Raw genomic sequence first — 15,351 nt, forward strand, 5'->3', positions numbered from 1 at the left:
CTTGAATCGAGTGTGGAACAATCATATGAATCACGTGAACAATTAATTCGGTTCTACCGATAGATGAGTTTCAGTCCTGTAGAGCCATCCACAATAAAAAAAACCAATTTGATATGTAGATTCAAAACCAAATTCAAACGAAACTAAATGCAATCTTACCAAGAGATGAAATGTTACTTCTTCAGATTGATATGGCTTAGATGATACAAGCATCTTGATAATATGCAACAAGCATTCTATGCATACACACATAGCAGGGCTATTCAATCTTGGACTTAGCGGGTAAGATTTTTGGTCCTTACCATATTCATCTGGTAAGGTAATGTGACTTGGTAAGCGCTTACCCGTTTGGTAAACGGTCCCTAACAGTTGTTCATTTCACCTTTATTCCAGATAAATGTCTAATTCACACAAGGCTTAATGAAAACAAAAAAGAAAAACAAACAGTCACTCAGTCTCGTGGAAGCTTCAGAAATGATGTCACATGCATCAGGTCATAAGGCCACATGCAGATTGGTAAAAATGCTTATAAACATATCACAAAACCATCTGCATTTAGAATCCTACTATTCAGATGAGAGGCTACTATACTGAAAATGAAGTAGCAACACTATAGGGATAAAATGTGAAATTCTTACCAACTCATTAGACATAAAGCAAATTCCTGCAAAAGAAAGTAGATTAGTAAAATTGCAACATATACAAGTTATACAGCAAACTAAAGTACGTATGTAGCAAGGGGAAAACTTGCATGATCCCTACACTTTGAAATCAATCCAATAGACAGTAAAATGAAAAAGAACAAACCTATGGCAACAATAACTGACCAAATTCTTCCCCTTTTCTGAGAGAGTGCATAATTGGTAAGAGTTGATTATAGGCAAAACAATGATGGCGAGTTTGTTTGTTGCCACATGTTTGCCCAGTAAAAAACACCGAACTTCAGCCACTCACCAATAAGATATAGTCTTCAACATCAAGGCCAAACTCTGAAGCATTCATTGCATGAACCATCAAAAGCAATAGCACTAATCATGTGCTTGTAAAGCACACGTTAAGAAAGAGAGAGAGATAGGGAGGCATGGGGAATTAGCAGTATATATAATAGCCTCTCAAAAGTTAATTAAAGTTTAGGAATGTACATAGTTAAAAGACAACTTTGAATACCAGATCAGACCCACATGGTGACCAAATAGAAATTTGCTCCACAAAGATTGTTCTAAAACAACACAATCTTCTAAGTAAATAAACAATCAGCTTGTTATCTCCAAAGACTTCAAGATGTGAAATTGCAATAAAGCAAGTCCAGCTCTTTTAAATTCTCTCTAAACACTATTGAGCTTTGTTAAATTGCTTAGAAGCATAAGCTTTTTTCAAGAAAATACACTATTTTTCAGAGATTCAGTATATATGATGTTAGATTTGCAAACATTTGGTCCTGTGAAAACGTCTTCTACATTTGCACTCCTTTTTCACTCCACCTTTGTATAACTTTCTGAAGGTACATAGTTATTTACAAGTCCATGATTATGGGCTTATGGCTTCTCCAGAATGGTGGATTTTCTCATTTTTGTTAATATTTTTTATTTCAAAATAATCTCCCATTCTTAATGCATTCAAAGGGAAAACCAACAATTTGTCTTATTAATAACAAACAATCATAAAATTCTCTGTTCATATTGTAGATTTTAGCTAACTGTATTTTTCTTGGTGCATGTTATTTTGGGATATCAACAAACGAAATATGTGTGAGGATGGCAAGGCTAACACCCAGATTCTTTTTTGTGGACCTCATTTTGCAGCTTCACATAACTACACCAAAGAATACTTGCAGAACTGTCTATCTATCCAGGTTTTTTAATTGATGAAATAATAATAGATGGCAAACAGGACTTCAGAATTGCTTAATCTGATGAACTTCTGTATCTCTTATTTCATAGGTTGATGATCTTCCATTTGCTAATATACCTGATCTTATTGGCAACTATGATATATGTGTGGTGAAAAGCATGCGGCTTAATTCAGATGTTATTGCTCGTGCAACTCGGATGAAGCTCATAATGCAATATGGTGTTGGCTTAGAAGGTCATTGTCCATTTGCTTAATCTTTGTGTACTGAACTGTAGAACTAAAATTTCTGACCTCCGAGCACTCTAAGAAGTCCAACTACTTCTATGAATTCAATTCTTTTTCAATCTTTTAATGAAGGTATTGATGTAGCTGCTGCTACAAACCATGGAATTAAAGTTGCAAGAATTCCTAGTGGGGAAACAGGAAATGTTGCTTCATGTGCTGAAATGGCCATCTATATCATGTTAGGTCTTCTCCACAAGCAAGTAGGTTCTCATACTAATCTACTAACTAATACTTTTATCAATTTACATTTTCATGTATGTTAATACAGTAGGTTGCTTGCTACAAGTTTCCAGTTTTACATCATAGCTATTGCATTTGATCAATTCAGATTACATAAATGGTGAAACATAGTAATAGAGGCAACTAATAGCAGATGTGATGATATTTATAAATATAGAGGCTTTTGCATTTAAGATCAAACATTAGCACAAAGGTATATGTGTAAGTGTGCAACACAGAGTGTTGGCAAACTTAAGGCAAATGGGTTATGCAAATACTCCATATAAATAACTGCACTGGAAATTAGATCTTGGAAACATCCTCAACTCGGATAGGAATTTGTGGTTTGGTAATGCAACCATGTTGCCAGGAGAGTGCATAAAATAAGGTTGTTAGGAACGTTACAAACCAACACAAAATTATGTAATCAAATATTTTGAATATTAAAATTATTTGTATCAGTCAGCGATTCAAATATAGAGCAAGACAAAAGGTACTTTAAATTAAACCCATGTCCTCATAATGAAAAAATGACAAAAGAAAAAATGTAGGCATGAAATATGACTTGTTCATAGAAATGATAAATGTAGAAGAGCTTGGTGAAGAATTGAAGAAGTATGAACATATGTGATCTTAAAGCATATAAATACATAAAAATATAAGTTATTGAACAACTAACCTCTATATCAAGTTTTGGGACTTCTCTCTCAGCATGCACACCTAAAACAAAACGGAAGGATAATAGAAATCAATTAAAAATCGCAAATGAAGATGTTAGCAAAGTTCCCGCAAACACACCTATGTACCTTATTCATTATATCTAGCATGAACTTCTGCCCACCAAATCCAAGTTCCACAGTCATAACAAGAACCATTTCAACATGATTTTCACCTTCAAGCTATGAACCAATGGAATGAAAATATTAATCTATAAGCTAGATGATAATACAATTAATGTGAAAAAGGTTATTTTACACCATCAGCACATGCTACAATAACTTTTGTCCTAAACAAGCTTCCTGGTTTTGCATCTGTTCCCCTGAGAAAGCACAACCAAATATCAATTACTTTTGTCCTAAACTCCCATTCTCATATGAAGAATCGATGGATGAAGATATTAGTAGTTTCTATTCAACAAATCTAAAATATTAGTGATTTGTTCTTAGCAACTAAAAAATCCCTAAAGAATAGCTCAAATCCATAAGCCACATCTCACAAAATCGCAGAATCAAGGATAATGATAGAAAAAAAAGTGCAATCGATACATACAACTCCGGTAACACTGGTCATTGAAAGAGAAAACTTCTGATCCGATAGGTAGTCCCTTGTTAGCAGATCTACACATAACCAACAACATATAGAAAATTGCTCACATAAACTAAATCCAAAGTCGTATGCATATATATTTCGATCATTTAGAGAATTCAATGCGTAGAAGAAGATCAAAGTTGGAAACGCACCTTTGGCTTTCTTGCCGATATCGGAGAAGAGTCCTAGTCCACTGTTCATTGTCGATGACGACCAGAAAGAGAGAGAAAACGACGTAGGAGATTCGACGGGGAGATTGAGGCCCTAAGGGGAAGGGGGGGGGGTTATATCTACAAATGGTTCGAGATTAAATCGAATCAGTATTCTTAGAAAATCTGTTAGGGATGAAATCCGTATTCTTCAATATCTGTTGGCGATGAAATCGGATAGGGATGAAGTCGTTTCTGTTGGTGATGAAATAGGATGAGGATGAAACCGTTTAGGGTTTAGGGATGGCTTTAATAGGTTGTACCATTAGCAATAGAGATTGTTTTTAAGAGTTTTAGCCAAATGCATTATAAGATAGTATAGATATAGATACTTAAAAATATTCCTTAAAATATCCATTCTTGTAGCGGATATCTAAACTTTACTATATATCTATATTGGGTAAACGTATATTGTGAACCATGTCCTGTTTAAATTACTATATTGCATTTATAACATATTTATTTGAAAACTATATGTTCTGAATGCGTTAGTCATTTTATATGGAGTCATGTAATTTAGACCGTAATGCAATGGACCCATAGACGTGTGAGTTAGTCGTTTTGATAAGTAAGAAGTTTTGATGTTCTCACTTTAAGACCAGTGCTTGAGTAAGCATCGTGGTTGTGTCAGTACGGTGGAGGAACCCGTGTAGGGTTGAACTTCAAGACAATGTCGATATTGAGGAGATGAACTCTTATGAGTCAAGCTCTGAGACCGTGGGTGTTGTGGAGGTGATCTCTTGATGAGTCGGACTTCTGGCATCTGGACCCTTGTTTGTTTAAGCTTAGACCTAATAGAGTTGACACTAAGTCATTGAGGATGTTGCAGGGATGAACTCGTGTGGAGTCGGCCCCAAGGAGTCAAGGACCATTGGCTTTGAAGGTGTAACTCTATTGTGTAAGAGTAGAATTAAGATCAGGGGTATTGCAGAGATGAACTCGTGTAGGATCGAGCTCTAAGACCTTGAGTATTATGGTGGAAACTCGAAAGGAGTTAGACGCTAGGACCTGGATCTGGGGTGATACTCGGTAACAATGATAAATGGCCTACTTTGTGTTTCAGTAAGATCGATGGAAACGAGTCTCCTTCGTTACCAAAATGTGTTGTTTAATTTGTATTGATTTAATTTGTATGATTGGTACCTTTGAAACTTCACAACAAAACATTGTGAAGATAAAAAAAATCCGAACCTTCACAACATTTACAGTGTTTTGCTATGAAATGTCAAGTATAAAAAAATGGTGTTACAGGTTTCACGAAAACAAACGGATATCACGTGATTTCAAGTCTCTATTATATAATTAAATGATACCTTCACGATTTTTAATCTCAAGTTTACCCTTTAAGTTTAATTCCAAATAAAATTCTGCCATTATGGTTTTTGCGGTTTCTGTGGCTCCATTTATGGATCTGGAAAAATATTACCAATAAATAATGTGATGAACTTTTGCTGAAAATGCTATTTGTAACTCTAAAAACAAATATTAACGTAATTTAATTCTTTTTAATTAATTTGGACTGTTTATTTAACATTAATAATTTGACAATAAATTAGAAAAATTCATCCATACAACTAAATCTATATAAACAGTTTAAAACATGGATGACTTAATAAAAAATAAACAAAACAACCCCTTAATTTATTACAACATTTACATATATCAAAAGACCGGTTCTAATTAGGGGTGCTCATGGGTTGAGTTGATCGGATTGAAGACATTTGAACAACTTAACCCAATGTTTGCGGTTTGAATTTTTTTAACCTAACTCAAACCAAAGTGCAACCCAATTCAACCCAAACCGTACGGGTTGGTCGGGTTGATATTTTTGGTACCTTAAAATATTCTTATAACCTTGAATATGTTATTTTTCTACTCATAATTTCTTTTCATCATCAATCATTTGATACAACTTATCCATACTTTTTACGTATATCACATTCAGTTAACTTTCTCAATATATATACATATGTCCACAGTTACTGAACATATATACGAATGAGTTATATAGAGATGTGAATAAATTGAAAATATGTGTATATGAAGAGCATACGTGACAGTGTAATTGTCTAATATATATATTAATAGAAATTCAACGATCATATTAAATCCAAAAAATAAAAGGATATCGAGTTGGGTTGGGTTCAAATAATAGTAACCCAATATCAACCTAATACCTACAGTTTGAAAATTTTACAACTCGATTAGACATCGGATTGCTTCAGATTAAGTTATTTCACGTTGAGTTGGGTTAGATTGATCGGTTTTTTGAACACCCTATTTCTAGCCAGAATATTTATCAATTGTCATTGGAGAATGACAAAAATACATTGGTAATATTTTAAAGAATATGATAACGAATGAATGGACTAGTATGTTCCTTATCTTTCTATCTTTTATTTTAATCATCATATTTAATACAAAGAACATAAACACATGTTATATATATATAGGGTTAGGTACGTGAGACCAAGGGTTTTTCGTGAGACCTGTAAGACCAATTTATGTTCATTGATCAACTTTATAAACATATGATCTAATGGTCTAAAGTTGCACGGTGACAATTTTGTAATTATTGAGAAGTCTTGTGGCGTTTGTGAATGTTCAGATCTGACGATTGTAGATCTAATTCAAGGGTTGAGAATTGGTTTTACGGGTCTCACGAAAAACTATTAATTTCACATAATCTCAAGTCTATATATATATATATATATATATATCTCATCTATCATCCATGAGTTGTTATTTGTTAATTTATATTATATATATATATATATATATATATATATATATATATATATATATACACACATAGAGTTGAGTTTGAATGAGAAGGAAAGGTAAAATTAGAAACATAAGAAAATATCACATTAGAATGAGATACACAGATCAATTCTTGTATCAAACACGATTTATAGGTGGATTTAAAATTACAGGTGGTCAAGTGTCTAGATCTCTTTTTACATTTCTCACTTTAACTCTCGTTATCAAACGATCATTCATCTATACACATATATATATATATACATATATATACATATATATATATATATCATTGTTTTTGGGGTTGATATCCCCACCCCTTCCTCCTCGGATACTCACCCCTATAATTTTAAAATTTACATTTTATACTCCTATAATTTTAAAATTTATATTTTATACCCTTATAATTAATTAATTATTATATATTAATATACTGTGAAAAAATATTTTTAACATTTACGTTTTATACTTTTATAGTTATTTATTTAATTTATGATACATCATTTATTTTTACACTATTATCACATTAAAATACATAATTTTATATTAATTAAAATTAGATCTAACAACTAAATTAGCCTCTCATGAACCATTTTCATACCCTTTATTCATCTTACATACTTATTTTTTTTAATATACTTGTTAAATTTTAAATTATACTTCATATTCTGTAGTTACTTAATTAATTTATTTTTATAGTTTTGTTTTTTCTATTTTTTGTTTTATACCCTTATCACATTAAGATACATAATTATATATTAACTAAAATACGTTAAAAAAAATACGTTGAATTTTAATAAGTTACATCATTATAATCGTCTTGTCAATACCTTCAAAATAAGTCTAATATTAATTTTTTTTATTTAATTATATTATTATATCATATATTACTACGAAAAAAATATTTTTTAACACTTATACTTTATACTCTTATAGTTGATTATGTAATTTATGGTATGTCCCTTTGTTTTTCATTTTTCATTTACACCCTTATCACATTAACATATATAATTGTATATTAATTTAAAAAATATATTTTTATTTTAACAAGTTATACTATTATAAATTGTCTCCTCAATACCTTCAAAATTTATTAATATTGAATATTTTTTGATTTATATTATATTATTATATGATATATATTACAAAAGAATATTTTTATCACTTACACTTTATACCATTATATTTATTTAATTTTTGAGTACATCCCTTACTTTTTCATTTTTCGTTTTACACTTTTATCACATTAACATACAATTGTAGATTAAACTGAAATACGTTAAAAATATATTTTTATTTTAACAAATTACACTATTATAATCGTTTCGTCAATACCTTCAAAATAGACTAATATTAATTTTTTTATATTTTTAATTATATGACCATAATAATATAAATATAACAAGGATATAAAAAAATAGTAAAAAAAATGTATATCACTGAATTGTGCGAGTATTCTTCTATTATTTATAAAGGTATAAAGTGTATATAAAAAAATCATATACAAATATAAAATTTAAAAATACGTATTTTTAATACTTTATTAATTAATAATATATAATTAATTAATTTATATAATTACCAGAAGAACACGTATTCTTAGTACTTAATACTATATTATAAAACATTTGACAAAAACTCTTAGTAACTATTTTTTATGCATGAAGTACTGTTTATTGCTGCATATTACTTAAAATTTCAAATTACAAGTAAATTATAAGTAAGTACATGTTGGACCGGTAACTGCACTAGGGAGCCGCCCACGTGATATTGTCCGCTCTGGGCTGCCCCGGGGTTTCCCCGCACGGCAACAACCCCTCACGGTTTTGCTTTCTAAAACGCGTCACTGGTAGGAGAAGACTCYCACTTYCTTATAAGGAAGAGAAGACTCCCTAGCCTCACCGATGTGGGATGCTCCTGCATTGCTACAGGAGCGGTGGGTTTAAGGACGAGGATTTGACCTGCCGAGGGAACACCGAGTCTGCTGACCCAACAGTACAACTTATTAAAACTTCATGTTTGAATTCATGTAACTAACTGCAGATAAACATAATTGAATAGAAGATAAATATCTCATTTTAAATATAAAAAATCTAAAAAAATTAGGATAATCATTGATTTCTAACAAAATACTTTATCATTATCTTTTAAAAAATTATATTATTAAAGCAATAAAATTTTGAATTAAAAAAACACACACATAAAAAAAGAAAATTTAAATAGTTAGTTTGATACTAATATTAATTATTATTATTTTTTAATTTTTTATAATATCTTTATATTTATATTTTATTCAAAAATAAAAACATTATTTTTTTCTTCTCAAAACCACATAAAACCGACATCGATTGACATAAAAAAAGAAATAAAATGAAACATTAAAATCAAGATGTATTTCGCTACATTGTGTGGGTACCTTTCTAGTTAATTAATAATAATGTAAATTTAATTAATTTTTATAATTATTAAAAGAATATTAATACCTTATTAATCAATAATAATACTAGTTGTGTACCCGCGCAATGCGGCGGAAGTCATGAATTTTAACGATTTTGAAGTTTCACTGGTTTTATAAGATAAGATTTAACGATGATATATGTTACACTTGGTCTTTACATATTAATACAATTTTAATAAATAAGAGTTATGGTTCCAATTACAGACTATCGATGAAAAAATTGTATGACAGTTTAAAATTCAATATATTTAAAATCCAACATATTTAAACGACTCCACAAATGTATTCAATTTACATCAAGAGCAAAGAACCAAGAAACTTGAGTTTTAAGATAAACACTCAAAACCAATAAAGACAACTACAAATTTGACACATCATAAGCCATGAAAAGACAAAAAAATATGGGTTTTAGAATGAAATTTCAACTGCTTACCCTCTTTCTTGTCCAGAAACTCAGATTAAGGTTGAATTAATACATGTATATATATNAAAAAAATATGGGTTTTAGAATGAAATTTCAACTGCTTACCCTCTTTCTTGTCCAGAAACTCAGATTAAGGTTGAATTAATACATGTATATATATATTTCAAAAAAACCCAATAACATATTAATTCAAAACATATTATACAGTGCAATTTGGACAGCCTAACCCCAAAATATATAGTATATATATAAACAAATAACTATAAAAGTATAAATCGTAAATATTAAAAATATTTTTTCACATTATATATAATATATAATAATATAATTATGTAAAAAAATCTATTCAATATTAGACTCATTTCGAAGGTATTAACGAGACGATTATAATGGTGTAACTTGTTTAAAATAAAAATGTATTTTTTATATATATTTTAATTGATATACGATTATGTATGTTAATTTGATAAAGATTTAAAATGAAATATTTAAAAGTAAAGAACGTAAAGTAAATTAATTAATTAATTATATGGGTATAAAATGTAAATTTAAAATTATAATTTAAAAAAAATGGGTTGTGAGAGGGTGAGTGTATGTGAAGGGGTGAGTGTATATGAGAAGAGGAGGGGTGAAAAAGTGAAAAAAGTGGGTATAAAAGATATTTTGGTCATTTAGTATTTTAAGATTTTAAGACTTTTCCTAAATTTGCTTAATAAGATAACTAGTTGTGTACCCGCGCAATGCGGCGAGAGCCATGGATTTTAACAATTTTGAAGTTCTACTGGTTTTATAAGATAAGATTTAACGATGATATATGTTACACTTGGTCTTTACATATTAATATAATTTGAATAAATAAGAGTTATAGTTCCAATTACAGACTATCGATAAAAAAATTTGTATGACAATTTAAAATCTAATATATTTAAAATCCAACATATTTAAACGACTTCACAAATGTATTCGATTTACAACAAGAGAAACTTGAGTTTTAAGATAAACACTCAAAACCAATAAAGAAAACTACAAATTTGACAGATCATAAGCCATGAAAAGACAAAAAAAATATGGGTTTTAGAATGAAATTTCAACTGCTTACCCTCTTTCTTGTCCAGAAACTCAGATTAAGGTTGAATTAATACATGTATATATATATATATATATATATTTCAAAAAAAACTCAAGAACATATTAATTCAAAACATATTATACAATGTAATTTGGACAGCCTAACCCCAAAATATATAGTATATATATAAATAAATAACTATAAAAGTATAAATAGTAAATATCAAAAATATTTTTTCACAATATATATAATATATAATAATATAATTAAATAAAAAAATTATTCAATATTGGACTTATTTCGAAGGTATTAACGAGACGATTATAATAGTGTAACTTGTTAAAATAAATTTTATTTTTTAAATATGTTTTAAATGATATACAATTATGTATGTTAATTTGATAAAAGTTTAAAATAAAACATTTAAAAGTAAAAGACGTAAAATAAATAAATAAATTAATTATAGGGGTAATTATAATTTTAAAAAAATCGGTTGTGAGAGGATGAGTGTATGTGAGGAGAGGAGGGGGTGAAAAAGTGAATATAAAGTGTATTTTGGTCATTTAGTATTTTAAAACTTTTGCTAAATTTGTTTAATAAGATAGTATAGTTAAATTTAATTAATTTATATAATTATAATATATATTAAAAATTAAAATTAAAAACATAAAAAATATAATAAAAAAAAATATTATAAAAATTGAAGGATTAAAACTGAAAATTAAAAAATATATATTTTTATTATTTTATATAGGAGAGGGTAGAAAAAGCAATGGAGATTGTAGAAGGTGGAGATAGAATAACCCTTTGTTTTTTATTGGGGTCTATAGACTATAAACAAACGAGTCATCGTTCTATCAGAAAAGAGGGAGAGAGAGTGAGAGATGACGGAGGAGGGGTTGTTGTCGACGGCGGAGGCGCGTCAGAGATGGGAGGTTGTATTGGTGGAGGAGGTGAAGAAAACTTGTTACATAGCGTTGCCGATGATGGTAGTGACGGTGTCACAAAACCTATTGCGGGTGGTGCCAATGTCGATGGTTGGTCAACTCGGTGAACTGGAACTCGCCGGCACCTCCGTTGCTACCTCGCTCACCAACGTCACTGGCTTCAGTCTTCTTGTAATCTCCTCTTTTTCATTTCCCTTTTTCTTTTACCCAACAAGATTTCCATTAATTTTTTTTTGTATTTAAAATAAAATAAAATTACATTTATATTTTGAAAATAATATATAGAGTAATTAATAAACTGGTATATATGCCAGCTTCTTGTTACAAAATAATTAGCTAGCGTTACCGGATAAATGTTTACGTTTATCGGTAGGAGTCATCACCACCACTTATATTATCGGGTAACATTTTCGGTTATTAAAATGAATTGATGGTAAGTTCTTAAGACCCGGTAAGCGTTTAGGTAGTATTTGGTACGCATATCAGATTGGATGGGACGGAACATGACTAATTGTCTGTCCCATGTTTGGTACGATTAGGACAAAACGGAACAAAACTGTTAAAATGATCATATTACCCTTAAATGTTGTTCAATGTTATTTTATATCAAAAAAAATTCCAAACTTGCATTGAAACAGGTTTATGTGAAGAAATGTTTGCTGAAATGCAAATTATGTTTTTGAAAGATTATATGATTTATGGAAACTGGTTTTTATGTAATTTTTGTGTAATATTCGAAGAGAATGGAAGGAGAAGCATAAAAAACTACACAAAAACATAGACCGTGTGGGCATTTTTGGAAATATATAACTAATTATTTTTTATAATAATTATATAATTAATTATTTTTTATTAATTGTGGAAGAGACGGTTCAACGAAGGAGGCTATGGTAATTCGGTTTTTTATTGAAAACAAGGTAATATAGTCAATTGATATTTAGTCCTATTTTGTTCTATTTTTTTTAGTGGAACAAAAACAATCAAGTTTTATCCTATGAAATTTAAAAATAGTCTCATTTTGTTCCTGTGTTTTTTGTCCAAACATGCTGCATACCAAAGACGGCCTTGAGGTAAGACTAAATATCCCGTAAACAGTTTGGTATGGCAGGTGCGTTAGAAACTTTATGTGGGCAAGCTTATGGAGCAGGGCAGTACCAGAAGGTTGGGACCTACACCTATGGCGCCATTATCTGTCTCCTATTCGTCTGTTTACCCATTTCGATCTTGTGGATCTACATCGACAAACTCCTAATTGTTCTTGGCCAAGATCCTTTGATTTCAGCTGAAGCTCGTAAATTCTCAGTCTGGCTCATTCCTGCCCTTTTTCCTTATGCCATTCTCCAATTGCTCATGCGCTACCTCCAGTCGCAAAGTATATTGTTGCCAATGCTTTGGAGCTCAGTCATCATACTCGTTGTTCATGTACCCATATGTTGGTTTCTCGTGTTCTGGTTGGGATTTGGGGGTGCTGGAGCAGCGTTAGCCATCGGAATCTCTTACACCTTGAATGCAATTCTTTTGGGGGTTTATGTGTACCGATCAGAATGTTGTGAAAATACTCGTGTTATATATTCAGGAGATGTATTACCAAGCATCAAGGAGTTCTTTCGTTTCGCCGTCCCATCTGCTATCATGGTTTGGTAAAATCCCTGATGATTTTTGGAATATGGATGTTTCTTTTAACGTGTACTATGTTGATTTTACTTTTATTGTGTAGTCTTGAATGGTGGTCGTATGAGATCGTTGTTTTGCTATCTGGGCTCTTGCCAAATCCTCAGTTAGAAACTTCGGTTCTCTCAATATGGTAATCTTCTTTCTAAGAAACTGATAAAAATTGCGACGATTTTTAAGAATCTTGGACTAATTTATCATCTTTTGCAACAGTCTAACAGTTGGTGCCTTACATTACTACATACCTTACTCACTTGGGGCTGCTGCATGGTTTGCTCTCAACCTGTTTCATATTTTGCCTAACTCAACCATCCCAAATTAAAACGTGCCCTTTTGTAGCACACGAGTCGCCAACGAATTAGGAGCTCGGAATCCTAAGGCTGCAAAAACGGCTATCTTGGTTGTATCCGTTCTTGGAGCAGTCGAAGTGATCTTAGCAAGCACTACTCTTTTCTGTGCTCGTTCTGTTCTAGGTTACGCATTTGGCAATGAGAAGGATTTAGTCGATTATGTTAGCGACATCACTCTTCTTCTCTGTTTCTCGATATTTGCAGACACAATAGCAGCCATTCTTCAAGGTTCTTATAACAATTCTTTCTATTCAGACTTCAAAATTGTAACAAGCAACCATAAGGGTGGTGCCTGATTGGTTTAAGCTTGGCTCCAAACGTCAAAAGTAATCCAACAAGGAATAAAAACCCCCTTGTGGCCACGGAGGTTCAAATGCGGTGATGCCGGGCTATCTGCAAAGCAGGTGGTCATCCTGGAATTAGTCGGCTCGCATAACGTTGGATATCCAGGTTAATAAAAAAAATTGTAACAAGCTCCCTCATGAATGTTGCTTTTTTCTTTAAACAGGGGTCGCGAGAGGGACTGGGTGGCAACATATCGGAGCTTACATTAATCTTGGGTCATATTATATCGTTGGAATCCCTATGGCTCTGGTCCTTGGTTTTGTGGTGCACCTAAACGGTCAAGGACTGTGGAGTGGACTAACGATCGGATCAGTCGTGCAATGCGTTCTACTTACTCTCGTAACATGTGTGACTAATTGGGAAAAACAGGTTCTTAACTCGACCCACAAATTTATTTTCATTTTAAAACCGTGTTAGACCATCAAACGGTAATGGTCGTTCATTTCGGGTATTTCAGGCGACAAAGGCAAGAGAACGTTTGTTTGAAGCAGGGTTCATTGATGAGGAATGATAGAAACATATATCGTGATCTATTAAAGCCCCTTTTTACTAACGGTTCAAGTGTATGTGACAGTAGACTTAATTTAACCATTTTAAAGATCAAATACGGTTTTGAATAAAATAGGAGAACATTTTAATTTTAATTTTTTCATTTCATACCACTTCTTTTCTTTATGAATCGACACATTGTACCGATTATTACTAGGACCAACGAATTATAAGTTTCGTTACACATTTGTTAGAGTTGTTCATGGGCGGGACGACCCTTAGACCTGGGTCATCCCGTCCGCTAGAAATATGGACTTGAACAACCATTATCGAGAAAATGGACGGACCTGGGTTTGTTCGTTAAAATTAATGGGGCGGACATGTGCAATGTAAAAATAAATATGGACAAACTCGTTCATCCTGTTTATATTTTATAATTAACTAGTATGGGAACCGCGCGTTGCGCGATAGTATGAGTATTTTGATTAATGATCTGATGATTGTCTATATAAATATATATTAACTGTTAATAGAATCATCAACAAATCATATTCAAATAATTCGAAAAAGTTAAATAAAATATAGTTAGAGAAAATTTAATATACACACACATATATATTGAGAGAGAGATTTGTTTAGTAATAAAATTGTAAAACTAAATAAAATGAGTAATAATAACGACAGAAATATTAAGGAATCTGATACAAATTTAAGAATAAAAAATACTCTACATAAAGATATGTCTCCTTCAAAGGATGATGTACATGTACTATTTTTCATCTTCAACACGTACCTTGACTTTAAAAACACAATAGTGAATGGACCGAACTAACCATACGATATGTAATAAATCACATACCAAACTTAAAGACTTCAAATCTTTATAACCCAATAGATAAAATTATAATGCAATCAAAATCATAACATGAACATACATAAAATTATAATACGACTAAACTTACG

The 15,351-nt window shown here is 31.0% G+C and overlaps 1 protein-coding gene and 1 long non-coding RNA gene across 2 annotated transcripts; one reads left to right on the plus strand and one right to left on the minus strand.

Moving 5' to 3' along the window:
* LOC112515094 lies at window positions 1-3,176 on the minus strand. The gene is made up of 4 exons (XR_003069491.1): window positions 3,162-3,176; window positions 3,035-3,075; window positions 639-664; window positions 1-76 (listed from the first exon to the last, which is right to left on the minus strand). It is a non-coding gene; the product is annotated as an uncharacterized LOC112515094 (long non-coding RNA).
* An 8,287-nt stretch (window positions 3,177-11,463) lies between these two features.
* Window positions 11,464-14,565, plus strand: LOC112515776 (protein DETOXIFICATION 2-like). Its single transcript, XM_025122703.1, has 7 exons — window positions 11,464-11,704; window positions 12,629-13,173; window positions 13,251-13,337; window positions 13,418-13,474; window positions 13,544-13,782; window positions 14,063-14,268; window positions 14,357-14,565. The coding sequence occupies exons 1-7, from the start codon at window positions 11,471-11,473 to the stop codon at window positions 14,408-14,410; spliced, it is 1,422 nt and encodes a 473-aa protein (XP_024978471.1). The 5' UTR covers window positions 11,464-11,470; the 3' UTR covers window positions 14,411-14,565.
* Window positions 14,566-15,351: the final 786 nt, after the last annotated feature.

This window comes from Cynara cardunculus (genome assembly GCF_001531365.2).
Source record: "Cynara cardunculus var. scolymus isolate 2C chromosome LG 7, CcrdV1, whole genome shotgun sequence".
Taxonomy (NCBI): domain Eukaryota; kingdom Viridiplantae; phylum Streptophyta; class Magnoliopsida; order Asterales; family Asteraceae; genus Cynara; species Cynara cardunculus.

Excerpts from the sequence above, each read along its gene's own strand:
- LOC112515776 (XM_025122703.1), top strand. The coding sequence starts at position 11,471 with ATGACGGAGGAGGGGTTGTTGTCGACGGCGGAGGCGCGTCAGAGATGG. Across the intron at positions 13,338-13,417 it reads ACTTCGGTTCTCTCAATATG|TCTAACAGTTGGTGCCTTAC; the intron begins GTAATCTTCTTT and ends CTTTTGCAACAG. Across the intron at positions 13,475-13,543 it reads TCACTTGGGGCTGCTGCATG|CACACGAGTCGCCAACGAAT; the intron begins GTTTGCTCTCAA and ends GCCCTTTTGTAG.